Source organism: Lutra lutra, chromosome 2 (genome assembly GCF_902655055.1).
Source record: "Lutra lutra chromosome 2, mLutLut1.2, whole genome shotgun sequence".
NCBI classification, from domain to species: Eukaryota; Metazoa; Chordata; class Mammalia; order Carnivora; family Mustelidae; genus Lutra; species Lutra lutra.
In genome coordinates, this window is record NC_062279.1 from 183,790,554 (window position 1) to 183,806,136 (window position 15,583).

A 15,583-nucleotide genomic window follows, 5' to 3' on the forward strand; every position below is an offset into this window, starting at 1 on the left:
GGTAAGACGAAAGGATAGAGTAATTTTGTATCTGTCAAGTTTAATCATAAAAGAGAGGGGTTTGTGTGCTTATGTATCTTGGGAGTTTTTAACTCCATTTTGCTAATAATTCTTTTTTATTGTATTTTACAAAAATACCAGTCTGTGACAGATTGAAAGGCAAAGTAAAACTGGTCCTTCCCTACAGACTCGGAAAATAATTGCCAACAACAAAACAGTTAAATGAAATGGAGCTTGTTTTCCTGAATGTATGAATTGCTGCTCAAGCTCCCTTCTAAGGAGAGGAATGCAAACTACAAGTGCACGAGGACACCATTATCCCCCTGACTGGCAGAGACCACAAGGGTTCTGGAGAGCACGCGGCTTTGAGAAGGCTGTGGGTAACAAGTCGCACATTGCTGCTGGTGGAGGGCAATTTGGTGAAATCCATCCAAGTTACAAATGCAAATCCATTTCTAAGAAATGAGGTGACAGCTCTATCCCCACAAGTGAAAATTATATGTGGACATATGGATGGATAGATGTTCCCTATAGCCTTGTTTGTAAAAGCCAGAGACTGGAAAACTACCTTTCGGCCCATTGTGGGGGGCTGGTTAAGCCAGGGCAGTACATTCATGGAACTGAATACTCCACAAGCCATTAAAAAAGAATGGGGACGCTCTTCCCAGACTAGCCCTACCCACCTCCAAGGCACAGAAAGCAAGGGGCAGATCAGGATAGACCAGCACAGGCTAAAAGCATTGCTTGTGTTTTTTAAAAACTACGAGAGAAATAAACATATCTGCTTCTACATGCATAAGATACCAATGAACAGAAGCAGAGGGAACTGCAAGGAGAAAGCGCGCGGAGGCAAGGATTGGATGGTGTGTGTATCGTCAACATTATAGCCTTCTGCACAATTGGAAATTCCTACGGTGGGAACTCATCTTTTTTAAAACTTTAAGTTTTGTTTTTGTTTTTGTTTTTAGAAGAAATGGAGCTTAGGGGCACCTGTGTGGCTCAGTCCGTGAAGCATCTGCCTTTGGCTCAGGTCATGATCCCAGGGTCCTGGGACGGAGCCCCGCGGAGGGCTCCCTGCTTGCCACCGGGGGTGCGGGAAGTCTGCTTCTCCCTGGGCCCCTCCTCGGCTTGTGCAGGTGCACGCATGCTCACGCTCTCTCTCTCTCTCTCTCTCCCTCTCTCTCAAATAAATAAGTAAATAAAATCTTAAAAAAGAAAAAGAAACTGAGCTTAGCTATTTCATGTGTTTCTCAGTTAGGAACACCGAACTGTGTGTGCCAGGTAATACAAGAGTCTGTCGGATGCCTATGAGATGGCGAAAAGTCTCCGCCTACGTGATGTGCCCTCATCATCATGAAAGGGAAAAACACAGTATCTTACTGATGATTACAAAAGTTTCGCCACACGCCATCAGCACCTTGTCTACCATCGACATTTCAGTAGGAAATCACAGCTTCTTCCTCCTTCTGTCCCCTCTGGTCCCCCCCGGCCCCCGTATGGTCTCCAACTGGAAACCAGGCTACCCTGCCCCATGGAGCTCCTCTTCTCATGCTGCTCCCAGCAGGAGGGGTTCCTCACGTCTCAGACTCAGAGAGGCTGAGTCACCCGGCCCGTGCCTGGAAAGCTACAGAGTGGCAGCGTCAACACTGGAACCTGAGACCTTGGACACCAGGGCACTTTCTGCTACATCGTTTGGACTCCAGTGCTAGTGCAAAAGCCAGGGGCACTAGAAGAAAACACTAGTAGAAAGGTCAGGTCCTGGGTAAGCACCAAACGTTAATGATTCCATTGCAGCCCCACAATGCCCCAGGGAGGGAAGTTCTCCTGTCACCCCCACGCTATGGGTGACAAACAGCATCTCTGGGAGTGGGAACAACGGCAACTCTCACACCCAACCCACAGCAGCGGGAGACATCCAACCGGATCTCCTCCACAGGCTAACCGGCCTCCCAAGGAAGCTGACCAACCTGTCGTCTACTAACTGGTATAACTGTTCCTCCAGGGGTGCCTGGCAGGCTCAGTCAGTAGAGCATAAGACTCTTGATCTTGGGGTCATGAGTTCGAGACCCACGGTGGACAAAGAGATTACTTACAAAAAAGGGGGGGGGGATCCTCAAATAGCCAGTTAATTGAACCTGCCATGAAGAACCTCTTATCTGAGCCAATGCCTCCCCAAACTAGAACCCATGAATCCCAGAGGGAGGTGAGATCATCTTAGGTAGCTCAAGTATGAACACTTCCATCTCTAGCAATTCTGTGTCTTTTTATTGACTTATCATCGACATACAGCACTATATTAGTTTCAGGTGTACAGCAGAATGATTCTGATATTTGCATCTCTAGCAATTATGTTTTTGATATGCATTAGAAAAGCATATAACTAGCTCATCAAACCCATTACACCTCACAGATGCCTTAGCACAAAACGAGGCCAGATTAAACGAAGTTGAACAGATTTAAGGAAAACTACTATGACATTCAAGTGATTCAAAGACATAGGGGAAAAGTGCGAATAAAAAGAGTAAAGGCTGGGAATGGGAAGAAACTGCAGCATTCAATACACCCCAGTTCTGAAGGTCACTTTTTTATTTTTATTTGCCCTCCCCCTGTAGACCACACTGCCTCTCTCAGGTGGACAAGGCAGTATCCCCAATAAATAAAGCACCCTGAAATGCTGCATTTAAATGGCCGTGTCCTTTGGCGGCTTAACCTTGGGCTGACCCCAGGCCTGGTCTGTGCTGAGTAACTCTGCCTGTACCTACAGTAGATCAGTAATACCCAGTAACCACTTGGAATACATCCCTCCACACTTTGAGAAGTGTCTGACTTGGGGAATAAATCAGAGGGCCTCCCTACTGTCCTGTCATCTGCTACAGTGCAGAGCTGAGTGGGAGAGAGCTGTGGGGCTCTCCCTAGCCCCATTCCTCTCCTACCACAAACCAGTGAGAAGGGAAACCCCCCCCGCTTCCTAGCACCTGCACTCAGAACCACACCACAAGGTGAATTTTGCCTCTGCTTGTGCCCAACCCCCACCCCCATCCCACTCCTCCCAAAATGCCCACTAACCGCAGACGGCCGGTCAAAATGAAAGCAGAATTCCAATAAACCAGGGAGTCTCAGAGGTCGGTATGTTGTCCTTCCGGGTGTTCGGTGTATCCGTAAACTACCTCAACTTATTGGTAGCTTTCCCTAAATCTGTTCAATTTCTTTTAACAATAGCTTTGTGCTTTGAGCAAACTGAAGGAAACCATTAATTCCCTAAAAGAATGAGGACTACAGAACGTAATGTGTGTGAGAGCATCGCAGTTCACAAAATGCTTTCACAGGCAGCATGATCTCCTTTGAGTCTCCCCGAAAATGCTGTGCAAAAGGTATTTTATCACCTTCCTCTTTGTGTTACAAAGAGATGAAGAAACGGGCTTCGAGATCTACCTAGCAGGATTCCAAATCCCAAACTCTGTGCACTTGAAAGCCGTAGGGAAGAAAAGAAGTCGGTCTCTTTCTTTCCCCCTTGGGACTTGCTGTTCTAAGTGTGCTCCCCAAGCTGGGAGAACCTGGCCGTGCTAGAAACGCAGAATCTCATCCCCCACTCCAGACCCACTGAATCTGACTCTGCATTTTAACAAGATCCCCAGGTAATTCCTGCGGACAGTGACATCTGACGAGCCTGCCTCCGGGCACAGCAACTCTTCCATTCTAGCTCGCTACAGCCCCTCACTCTCTTCTCCTGTAATCCTTGGTTGAGCAGCTGGCACAGATGTGCCAGGCCCTGTGCCGAACGTCCTGTCCTTGCCGAGCTGCCTAACACCTTGGATTCTCAGCTTCAGAGGCTTATCAAAATCAGCTGTGGCACTTAAAAAAAATAAAAATCCCACGTGCCTAAAACCCACCCCAGAGCTACCTACACCCTGTCCAGCCAGAGGCTCTGGGACTAGGGCCACAGAAGCCACACACCAAAAAAGCTCCATGTCATGCAACCATGTCAGGGGCCCATTTGGCAACACCCAGGAAAGCCGCAGCCAGGCGTATCCTCGGAGCAGCTCTTCCGTTTCAAGGCCTCCGTCCTGGAGAAATGAAGGCACGTGTGCAATTCGCTGCAGCACCGTTTCCAGAGAAACACACTGCCTTTCTGAAAGAACGTCAAAAAGCAACTGGGTGAACAGGAAAACTCCCTAAGTCCAGCCTTGCTGCTGCTCTCCACGGAAGAGGCCCCGGAAACGGACACATGTTCACCAAAGCCGACTTCAGTTCACCAAAGCGGGCACGACGTACCTTGAACAGAGAGGCCAGGACAGCGCAGTAAGGCAGCCCAGATGCACTCACAGCGCTCCGTGACTGCACCTCTCACTTCTGGTCTGTAATCTTCTCACTGTACATTTTCACCTCCTTGTTCCCGTTCTCTCAGCCTCTAGCTTCCATTCCTGCCCTCCCGCTCTGGACTTGTCCTTCGGTCCTCCCAGTTTTCCCCTGCATCCTCCCTTTCCCTGTTTTCAGACAGAAGCCACACTGCCATCCTGACTCTTAAGCCCGGGAAAACTGTCCCCCGAGTCCCTGGATTAAAAACCACCCAGCCCCATAAACACAGGAAAAGATGTCTGGCCTTGTTAATAAACGGGAAAGCAAACATTTCAAATCACCAGGATACCTTTCCCACCCATCAGCCTGGCAAAACGTCAGCCTCAGGATACCGGGCGTCTGCAAGCCCGCAGAGCAGCTGGCGCCCCCCAGCGCCGCTGGTGGGACGCGCACGGGCACACCTGCTCTGGAGAGCCACCTAGCAATGTACCAAGAGCTGAAGATGCCCCTTTCCTTGGATCTAGCAATTTCTCCTCGAGGCAGGTCCCACAGAGAAACTTTAAACAGAGGCATAGGGAGACAAGTTCAAAGCTGTCATGACAAACACAACACATGGTAAACCCAAGTGCTACTCAACCAACAAAATCAATACCAAAAAATCAACAATGCGTTATATGCTGGCTAACTGAACTGATATAAAAAAATAAAATAAAGTGAATACTTGGGAGCAGATTCATGACGGAAGCTCAGATAGCAGCGAATAACCCAGAATTACACACATTCCAATGGGTAAGTCTCAAAGCCATAATTGAAGGAAAAGCAAACTGAGAAGGAGCTGTTCAGTATCAGCACGTTTCGAACAGGAGAAAATGACAATGTATCCGGCTGACAGACAGATACACATCTAGTTGAAGTCTATAAACGCCAAGTTCGGAACAGCGGTCACTGTCCAGAAGAAGGGGGAGTGAGATGAGGAAGTGTTCGCTTGTGCTTGTAGTGTTTTCTTTCTTCACTGGGTGGTGGATGGAAACACACGGGTGGTTCCCTCTCTTATTCTCCGTATTCTTCTGTGCGCCTGAAATCTATCACTACCCAGAAAAAGAGCCGTAAGTCCAAACTACTTTTAAGCACGATTAGGCTCTGAAAGCGGCATCAGAACTGTGTGCGGAAGACTGGACCAAGAGGTGGAAAGTGAAGCTTTGAGAACCAACAGGGTTTCTTCCACACTTACCAATATCCAGCACAAACAACCGTTCTTAAAACTGTAGTAAAACTGCATGTCAAGGACTTATGACATACCCCAAATTCTTGGCAACAAGCTCAGTACAGAAACATTCCAAGAAGCCTTTAATGACAGGGCTGATTGTTGATACAGCATTTATTTCTCTCAAAAAAGTATTTGCTCGTTCATTTGGGGGTGGCTTTTTCTCTTAAAGGATCATCAGGCCTTTCAAACCCTTAGATTAGCATTTGGTTTCACCACAATCAAAGACATTATAAGAATGTGCATTAAAATAGGCCAGAAGTATTACACCTCCTAAAAGACACCGGAACTCTTCCAGTCCCTTTGTTTTGGGCTGGTTCCATGAACAGGTTGCAGATAAAGCCACCAGGAGACACCTTTCTGATGATACCACAGAATTATACACTATCATAAAGCCTCAAGTCATCTGAATGAACTAGACACAGCAGGCTGGGGAAAAAGGGACATGAAAACTACAGAAATTTCTCTTAAATGCTAAGAGGACCCAAACTGAAAATTACTTTCAATTACAAGCCAAAATACCAAAATTCCACATTAGTCAAAAAAATAAGTAGGTTTTATTATATCGGTGAACTGGATAAAAAGTTGATATCTAGAAAATAATATTACAATCTTTCATGCTAACTAAATACTGGCATTCAACTTTGTTTTCCTCTAGGATTCCAAGAAAAAACAGAGAAAAAGCTATAGGCCTAACTGTCAGGTCCTGACCCAACACAAACATCTACATGTTACACCAAGAGACCAGAAGAAGAGAATTTTTCTTTAAACATCAGCCCACCCCACCCCAGGCTACAATTTTTAAATTCTGATGACTATCACAGTAGACCCTCACACGTGACTTTAACCACTCCCAGATGATAACTTTAACCACTCCCAGATGATACGTTAAACCAAGCTTACAGTCTCCAATTATCTTCGAGAACGGGAAGCAACAGTAACAGTACTAGAGGAAGAGACAAATTATGTCTCCTCCCAAGTTATAAGATGTACATACTTTTTTAATAGTTTTAAAATTTTTTTCCAACCAGTCTCAAAATACTGCCTCAGGTGATTGACTTAACAAGATAAAACAATCTCTATAAAATCCTCTAGCTTTGTTTCAAATTTTTACTAATTCTACTTACCCTTCATATCAGGGAAACTTCATTTATTTAAAACAATTCAAATATGGCACTCACTATGGTATCCAATAATATCCTGGGACTGTTCAAGGAATACTAAATTGCTAATATCTGGTATATTCGACAGTTTTAAATAAGGTGGTTAGGTCCTTAAATGGTTGAGAGCCAATTAAGGATTTTTTTTTTTTTTTTTACACTTTAAATATATGCCAAGTGTGTATGTCAATAAAGCAGTTAAAAAAGAAATTATAGTGCTTGGTTCATGACATAGTGTGTTGAGTTTCAAAGTGAAGAAATGACAGGTCAGTGCCCATCTAGGGACTGGAACTTCTCCCTTGGTTTGAGGTGCTGGTGAGGCCAAGGCCCACCTTTCCATCCTCACAGGACATTCCGCCTTCCACAAGACTTCCCATCTGTGTGCTGAACTTTTCGTCAGTCAATGGTAAGTAGGTGCCACTGGCCCAAAGAAGACTGAGAGAGAAAGTGAACCCACAGGCCAGAGAGACCCCTTCTGCCCCCACCCTGGGTGCACCCTCTTTTGGGAAATCCCAAAGCCTGTATCCTTCCATGAGCTTCTGACAGCAACATCGTCAGGGATGGACCATGGATCAACTCACGGACCTGTAGAATACCTGGTCCCTCCCACATCATCAGACTTTTCACAAAGTGCCTTGAATTATCTTTCAGATGCTTGCCCCATCTTGGGAAGGAACTGTTTTTCTAAAGACTCTAAGAAATACTGTTCACTAAGAAGCTTTGGACAGCCCCCCAAAACACATCAGTTTTACAAGGTGAGAAAGACTTGGGTCCCAAGAAAGACAACAATTTGTCCAATGTTACCATTATGCTCATGCTTAACTGAAGAGACAGGCACTGGGACAGATGCCCATTCTAAGGTACACTGACTGACTAGATTCATGTCCTCATATAAAACAAAAAATAACCGAACTCGGACCAAATGCAAACTATACTAAAGAAATACCTGCTGTGGTATCATCCTTTTCACTGTACTGCTTCTGAGACTCTGCCGCACCTTCAGCTGTGCAGGTAAATGCACCTTACTGAAACTGTTCAGTCTTTACCAATGTCACACCCACAAAATATGAAACTGCTGGGACTCACCTCATTCATTTATGGAGCAGCTGCCCATAGTACATGCCAACGCTAACACAGCAGGTCCTCAACAAATGTTGCTTATGGGAACAAAACCATAGTCAATCTGACACCCAGCATTTTCTCTATGGTACATCTTACAGCACTATTAACAAATGAAATGAAGATTCAAGGATTCAGACCAATTTGCATTGGTACAAGTCTAGAGGACACATTTGGTTTCTCCGAGCAAAGGCTTCCTCTAGGGGCGCCTGGGTGGCTCAGCGGGTTAAGCCGCTGCCTTCGGCTCAGGTCATGATCTCAGGGTCCTCGGATCGAGCCCCGCATCGGGCTCTCTGCTCAGTGGGGAGCCTGCTTCTTCCTCTCTCTCTGCCTGCCTCTCTGCCTACTTGTGATCTCTCTCTGTCAAATGAATAAATAAAATCTTAAAAAAAAAAAAAAAGGCTTCCTCTAGAGAAAATTTCTCAAGCTCTTCAAACTGAAATCTTACGGGGGGGGGGGGGGGAGGACGGGTAAGGAGGTGAAACCAAAAAACTTTCCATTTGCAAGGTGATTAATAGAAGTTAAATCCATTGATCTGGACAAAAATCAGAGGATTACCAACAAGGGACATTTCCTCATGCTTGGTAGCAGCTAGTACATTTTTTAAAAATTACAACACACTAGCCAAACAAGCTTAGTTACTATCTCAGAAGCAGACACACCGGGCGGCTAAAGCTGACGCAAGCAAGTTGATCAAGAACCACGGCGGCAGGATTTCACACGAATGTAAAACTCAAACAAATCGGTAGGAACCAGCATTACACTCCCAGGGGACAATAAAACCTCAGTGTATAAGGAGACAAGCCGAGGAATGTGGATCTTTTCCAACACCCCCGTATCTAAACCAGGAAGAAGTATGAGGGAAAGAGAAGGGGTTAATTCCTCAATCACATAAAGGATTTGCTACAAGTTTTGTTTCTGCTCGGCTGGGTCCTTTCTTGTCTGACAGAGGAAACAGGTCCGCTGTTCCAAGCTAGGTTTTGGCTTGTTCAAGTCTCACCTAGGAGGATGGTACCTCTTAACACCCTTTCTGGACACATCCGCCTGGTTAAAACACGCCAAAGCAGCTGCGTAGAAGAAAAGGCAATTGCCACTTGCTCCTTCTACAACTACGCAAACCAGCCAGAACCTAATCATGTTAGGAGTGGAAAAGACCAAGGAGAGCCCCAGAGAGAAACTATAACCAGTCAACAGAGATTCAGAGAAGACCTACCTGGAAACAATTCATCATCCAGGGAAGAACCCAAAGAAGGTTCTGGTGCAAATGTACATCTGATCAGGTGAAAAGACAGTCTCCTCATCCCCAAGCCTTCTCCTTCCCGTGGGAAGGGAGACTAGGAGGGGCAGGGCTGACCTGAGCAGGCTTTTATAAGGGGTGGGGTTATGGATTCTCATCCCAGCCTTTGCATTCTGCCCTTTGGCTTGGTTTGCATAAATGAACTTGCATAAATGAACGTGGGCTTGTTTATATTAGTGGCTGCTTCCAAGAGCCTATCATCTTCATTATTCTTTAAGCCACACTGGAAGGTGACATAATAATGAGAAAGATGTTAATAATAACAGCGAGCCCTCACTGAATGCTTGCGATGTACTAGGCCCTGTAGTACAGGAGCTCATTTAATGCAACAGCCTAATGAGGGAGGAAACCATGGTCATCCCCATTTTCTAGGTGAGGAAAGTAAGACAGCAACTTGTTCAAGGACAAAAAGCTGGTACACGTTCAAACCAGAACTTGCACTTGCTCAAGACACAGTGTCCAACTAGGAACAGAAAACTCCCTACTTAGGAATTATCGGCTCCTCACTTCACCCGGGTGACCATCCTAACTTTGGTGCCGCTTCAGGGACTCCACACGAGGTGTCAACTCTGCAGACACAGTACTGATGTCTTCCCTGCAGGCTGAGTTTTGCTGGAACCTGGTTGTGCCATTCTGCCCAGGTGTGCCAAGAAGCCCCAGCAGTGGGGCGGGGGGGGGGGGGGGGGGGGGGGGGGGGGAAGGGGGAAGATGCTGGCTTCCTTTTGGGACCTTTGAGCTCTCAAGTTCCCAGGCTATTTCGCTACAGAGGGGCGTCATTGCACCCAGGCAGGAAAGGAACACCACCAAGAGCTAGGACTGTGCCTCACTGGCCGGGCAGCCTGAGGCCACACAGCAGGCAGGAGGGAGGATCAGAGCTGCTCCGGTTTCCCGGTGGCCCTCACAAACTGGTCTCTCAGGAAAACCGGGAAGCAAGGCATCACCCTTTCCTTGCACCAAGCCAATGTTAATGCCACTCGACAGGAAGGAGCAGGAGACCTGTCTCTGCGTGGAGAAGGAAGGAGAGGAGAGGAAACGGAACTCCTCCAGGAGCCACCCACCACATCTAACTGGTCCTACGCCAGTACCTTTGCAGCTCTCACTCCGGGAAGCCCCAGCATTTGCTCTGCTGGCGGTGCTGAGAACTGAAGCCAGCGCCAGTGGGTCCTGACTGCACCCCTGAGCGAACACATGGCTCCTGAATGCTCCTTTGCCCTGTGTGCTAATCTTGCAGGAGAATGTGGGACAGAAGATTTTAAAAGCTGTGCGATGGGGGAAGGGTAGCCAGATCACCTTACCCCAGGGCTTCTCAATCTTGCCTTCTCAGATTCCTTTCAGGGGTCTGTATGAGAGCTTCAAGGGAGGTTTTCCCCAAACTGGCATTAAATGAACACGTGTTCCAGCCGGGGGGAGGGGCCCTTTGATGGAGGGGAAGGGGGCCCCCAGAGAGTGAAGGCAAAGCACACACACTCTCACACTGCGCAGGAGGGCCATTGCCTTATTCCAGGGGGGCAAGCTGAGCTTCCCAAAGCTCTGACAAGTGGGGGTGCCAGGAGGGTACACCCTGGGAACCCAAGGGCTGGAAGCTGTTCCTGCAAACACTGAAAAGGAAAGGAGAGCAGCAATGGGAGAAAACCAAGTTAAAGTGAGCACAGCATCATGGACCCAGCCCCACCAGAGCCCGAAGACGTCCCCTTGCTGCGACCACGGAGGGGGCTGCAGCAGATCAGGCAAGATAACCCTGGAGACCTCCTCCACGCCCAAAGGCGGCCCCGCCCTCAGGGCCTCCAAATGTTACCGCCAAATAACCTTGTCCCTCTTTCACAGGTGGAGAAATTGAGGCGTCCAAAGCAATTTACCGTGCTTCCCACACCAGGTGGAAGTTCACTTCTCCAACCACAATTCTGCACCTCTTTCCAGCTTTATTACATTTCAAATTTCTCCAGATACACCGACTGCCTTTGCAAAAGTGAATTTTAAATATAGTTTAAGGAGTGAAGTCAAAATGAGACGAGGGCGGTCAGGGAGACCCGTAGGGCTTTATCTACCGCAAAGGCGGGATGGGTTTCCCCCCCATACCCAGCTTATCCCCCCCAACCCCTCCCCTGAGGACGCTTCCACCGCAGCCCGAGGGCGGAGGCAAGGCGGCGCGCGGGGGCACCGGCGGGCGGGCTCCCGGGTCCCGGGGCTGGGAGGGGGGGCGGGGGATCGGGCCCCTCCCCCGGCCGCCCCGGGGGGCTGCGGCCCGCCCGCCGGGCGCGGGGCCCGGGAACTTCTGGCCGCGCCGCGCGGACCCCGGCGCCCCCCGCCCCCACCCCGGCCCCCGGCGGGTGGGCGGCCCGGGCTTCCCTTTCTTCGCCTCGCCGCGCCTCCGGCGTGACCCCCGAGGCGGCGGCGGCCACCACTCACCATATTACAGATGGAGGCGATGTTTCGGACAGTCATTAGTCTAAAGGTTGCAGCGATCCCGCACCGCCATCTTTATAAGGTGAAAACAGGACTGTCCATGGTGGAGCGCTCGCGGGGAGGCCGGGCGGCGGCGGGGCGGCGGCGGCGGGGAGGCGGCCTGGGGTCCGGCTGGCAGTTTGGCTGGGAGAGGGAGGCCGGGAGGGAGGAGGAGGAGGTGGAGGAGGAGGTGGAGGAGGAGGAGGTGGAGGAGGCGGGGAGGGCGGGGAAGGCGGGGAGGCGGGAGGGAGAGCGGAGGGGCGGGGAGTGGCGGAGCGAGGGAGCCTGGGCCGCGGCCGGCGGCGCGGGGAGGAGGGGCGGCCCGAGCGCGCCGCGTGCAGCCCGCGCTCCGAGAGCTCCCGCCGCGCGCCCGGCCCCCGCCCCGCCGCTCCTCCGCCCGCGCCCCGGGTCCCCCTTCCCCCGCCCCGGTCCCCCGCCCCGGCCTCTCCCGTCGCCTATTTCCTGCTTCACCCTCTTAGGGCCAGAGCGCCGGGCCAGGCCCTCGCTCGCGTGGCTGCAGCAGCCGCGCCAGGAGCCGGCGGGGAGCCGGGACGGCCTCGTGCGCGGGGCGACTCTGGGGGGGCCGCGGCCCGCGGGCCGGGGAAGGCGGGCGCCGCGGAGAGGGCCGGCGGGGCCCCGAGGCCGTTTCCCGTCTAAGCTTTTTCCTTCCTGCCGCTCGTCCGCCGGCAGCCCCGGTTTTTCATTTGGGGCGAGTGAAGACGGCAGAGAGCAGGGATGACTACGTCCAACTTTTAGTTTCTCCCCGCGGTTCCAGCCAGATGGCACCGGCGGGGACCCAAGGAGTAAATGGGGTCAGGACGCGGGGTTGTCGGAGAGCCCTGGCCAGCAGCGGGGCGCCTGCCTGGTAGAGGGCGCCGGGAGGAGACAGGAATCTGGGTCTGGGCGGAGGCCAGCCGCGGCGCGCTCGGGCAGTTTGTGGCAGTAGCAGGTACAAAAGAGAAGTCTGAATCCTGGAGGAGGATTAGAGACCGTCCAAGCAGCGATCGGAACCCGGATACACCGAGAACCAAACTTTTCCGCATCAAGAAAAGCAGACCTTTAGGTTTTGAGAAGGTTTTGCTACATCGGTGTAGACGCATTTCCCGCATGAAAGGTCGTGGCTTCTGGCTCAAAGCACCAATCTACACCGCTCAGCCGATTTGTTCAGGTGAAGTGGGGGAGCCCATTCCCGAACGTGAAACAATTCTACAAAGTTGCAGTTCAGTGCTTTCAACAGAGGTTGTACAAGTGGAACCCGTGATAATTCGTAAACCGATAGATACATTTAATGACAAATTGAATGAGAAGAGAAACTAATTGAAGGTAATTTTTTCCTAACCAAGGCTAACATACTGGGAAAACATCATGCTTCCTATCCTCCTTTATGTATGAAGTGTTGATTTGTGTCAGGTATGTGAGCCATTGATTGCTGATATCTCCAGAACATGGGTGTAAAGAAAAGACAACTGCTGAGTGACAGTCCCTGGAGTCATGGTAGCTCTGTATATTTCAATGGATTTAAGGAATAATACTCCTGCTTATGTTAAGTCATTCAGCCAACACCTTCATTCCAAAAACTTACTGATGGATAATAGTTAACTATGATTTTCTTACCACTACCAGTCTTGATGTTCTTTACATTCGTGACCTTCCATTGCCATGATCACATTAATGATTAATACTGTCTTTGGCAGATGGATAAAAGAAGGCTTCCAGGGTCAGGTGTCTTACCTCCCTGGGGTCACCTACATGTTACAAATGAAGTGAGTCTGCTAAGTTTGCCGAGCACCATGGGAGAGTAGAGGGCAGCAAGACACCCAATATAGCGTCTGGTCCAATAAGAGGCCTAGAGAGGTTTTCAGACTTGAACAAAGTCACAAAACAAGTTCAGGAGCAAACCTGAGTCTAAAACTCAGGCTTCGGGCCTCAAATTCACAGACATTCCTTTCTAAAGGCATTAATCCAAAGCCTTCAATGATACGGAAATTTTGTACCATAATTGAGTTCCGTATTTCCGCCAATGTTGGCACAGTGGCTTGCAAAGTCTAGAAGATAGAAAACACCGCTGACACAATGAAAATTGGACATCACCTGATTACTGATTACATCAGCACGTACAAAGGATATTTTGCATACCTTCGAACAGCCTATAGCCTAAAACCGAAGTGTTCAATATAGACTAACATCCAGATTGAAACTCAGGCAGTGTCTTACACACACAACAAATCAATGAACACAGCAGGTCTTGTCAGGCTCGTGAATAATTAAATACATTTTTACACTACTACAAGGTTAGTATTCACAGGTCCAAATTGGAAAAAGCATCAGCTGAAGACGAAGAAGCCTAACCCTAGCTTCACTCAGCGAGGAAACGTTTGGAGGAAATAAGAGGCAAAGTCATAAAAATGTTGAGACGTTAATGAGAGAACGGGGAGGAAACGTATTTCACACGTATGGGCCAGCTAGTAGAAAGGTATAGAGTCAAAACTGAGAAAAGCAGGCAAATGGAAGGTTGGGATACAGGCTAGCACTGAACAGCCTAAAGAAATTAGAGGGAGGCAGTCACAGGTGCCTTTTTCACACATGCCCCTTGCCCCATGAAGCGCCGTTCCAGAACCGGCAGCATTGACCTCACCGGGGAGGCTGTTAGAAGTGTGGCCTCTAAGGTCCCAGCCCAAACCTATTAGATTCTGCATATGACATGTGAGGAACACCGGTCCAGCCAATCACTCCTGATGGCATTCTCAGTTTTTGCTTGCCTGGTTCCCAGATTCTACTTTGGGCAGCTGTCCCTTTTTCAAAACCTATGGTTCAGGTATGGCGTACCCTGCCCTCTGCTTCGGGAAGGCACGTGATCCAGGTCTGGCCAATGGGAGGGCCTCTCATGGTTCAGCCACAGTGATTGACTCAACCAGGAGAACGTAGTATAAGCTGAGCTAACGGGGGTGCACACCGGGCCTTTAGAGAAACAAGCACCCCACTTCCTGAGTTTGCCGAAGTGGTAGGATAAAATCCAGAGCTTCCATATTTCCACCGCCTAAGATCCAAACCAACATAGAAAAATGGAACTGAGGAATGGCAGAGCGACCCTAACATCATTCATCTCTCTGCTGCCAGGTCTATATTCTGGACTCTTCCGCAGCTCAAGCCAGTGAAGTCCTTGTTTTCTTTGGTCAGTTGCTTCTGAGTGTCTGCTGGCAATTGGAAGAATCCTCATAACCAGTGTCTTCCTCTCCCCCAAATTAATTAGTTTCAGTCTGAGTTCATGTTCCCCTTTCCTATCCTCTCTACAAACTAAACCAATATTTCAAGGTCTTCCTTCAGATCTGCCTCCTCCATGAGGTCTTCCAGATTCCTTCCCTCCACTCACCACCACTAGCAATGAACTGCTATATCCAGGTGGTTCCACACTCTCCCCTCCCGTTCCTACCAGTTTTGTGTCTTTCCCTCTCCCACTACTCCTCTTTGCTTGGTTGACACTACTCAGCCTTCAGGCAAACTGCGATGCCCTTGTTAGATGTTCTTACAGCATCACCCATCCTCCTTTCGTGGACCTTGTAAATATGTCTATGCCGTATCTTGTACAGTATGGAGGCTGGATCCAGACTGTATGACCTTGGGCAAGTTTCTTAACCTCTCTGTGCTGCAGTTTCTGTCTCTATGAAATGATGATAGTAAGAGTTTAATAGAATGTGACTGCATTAATTTATTTAAGGACTAAAAATATGCCTGGCACATACTAGTCACTAGATGGAATAGCGGCTATTATGCCCGTGATTATTTGATTAACGTCTGATTCTCAGCCCTTATCAGACATGAGACTGAGAGCCAGCCCTGTTTTTACTCGCCATTTTACACGTAAAGGAAGACCACTGCCTTTTCCATAGGAGGAGGCAAGAGAGCGAACGTTAACTTTTTGGACAATTTTGCCTCTCTCCAAGTAGCCTGGAAGCTCCCGGAGAGAAGGAAGCTTGTCTCGGGCATTTGTGAAAAATCTCACCAGGT

General features: G+C 49.2%; 1 protein-coding gene across 2 annotated transcripts in view; it reads right to left on the reverse strand.

The window, feature by feature from the left end:
- Nucleotides 1–11,766, reverse strand: part of USP46 (ubiquitin specific peptidase 46) — a 55,477-nt gene extending 43,711 nt beyond the window's left edge. Inside the window, exon 1 of one of the 2 annotated variants that reach the window (XM_047719271.1) lies at nt 11,543–11,766. In XM_047719271.1, the coding sequence (XP_047575227.1) occupies nt 11,543–11,578 (36 nt within the window). In that variant the 5' untranslated portion in view covers nt 11,579–11,766. Of the gene's footprint in view, nt 1–9,052; nt 9,155–11,542 lie in introns of those variants that run through there. The other variant, XM_047719272.1, reaches the window with a different exon arrangement.
- Nucleotides 11,767–15,583: the final 3,817 nt, after the last annotated feature.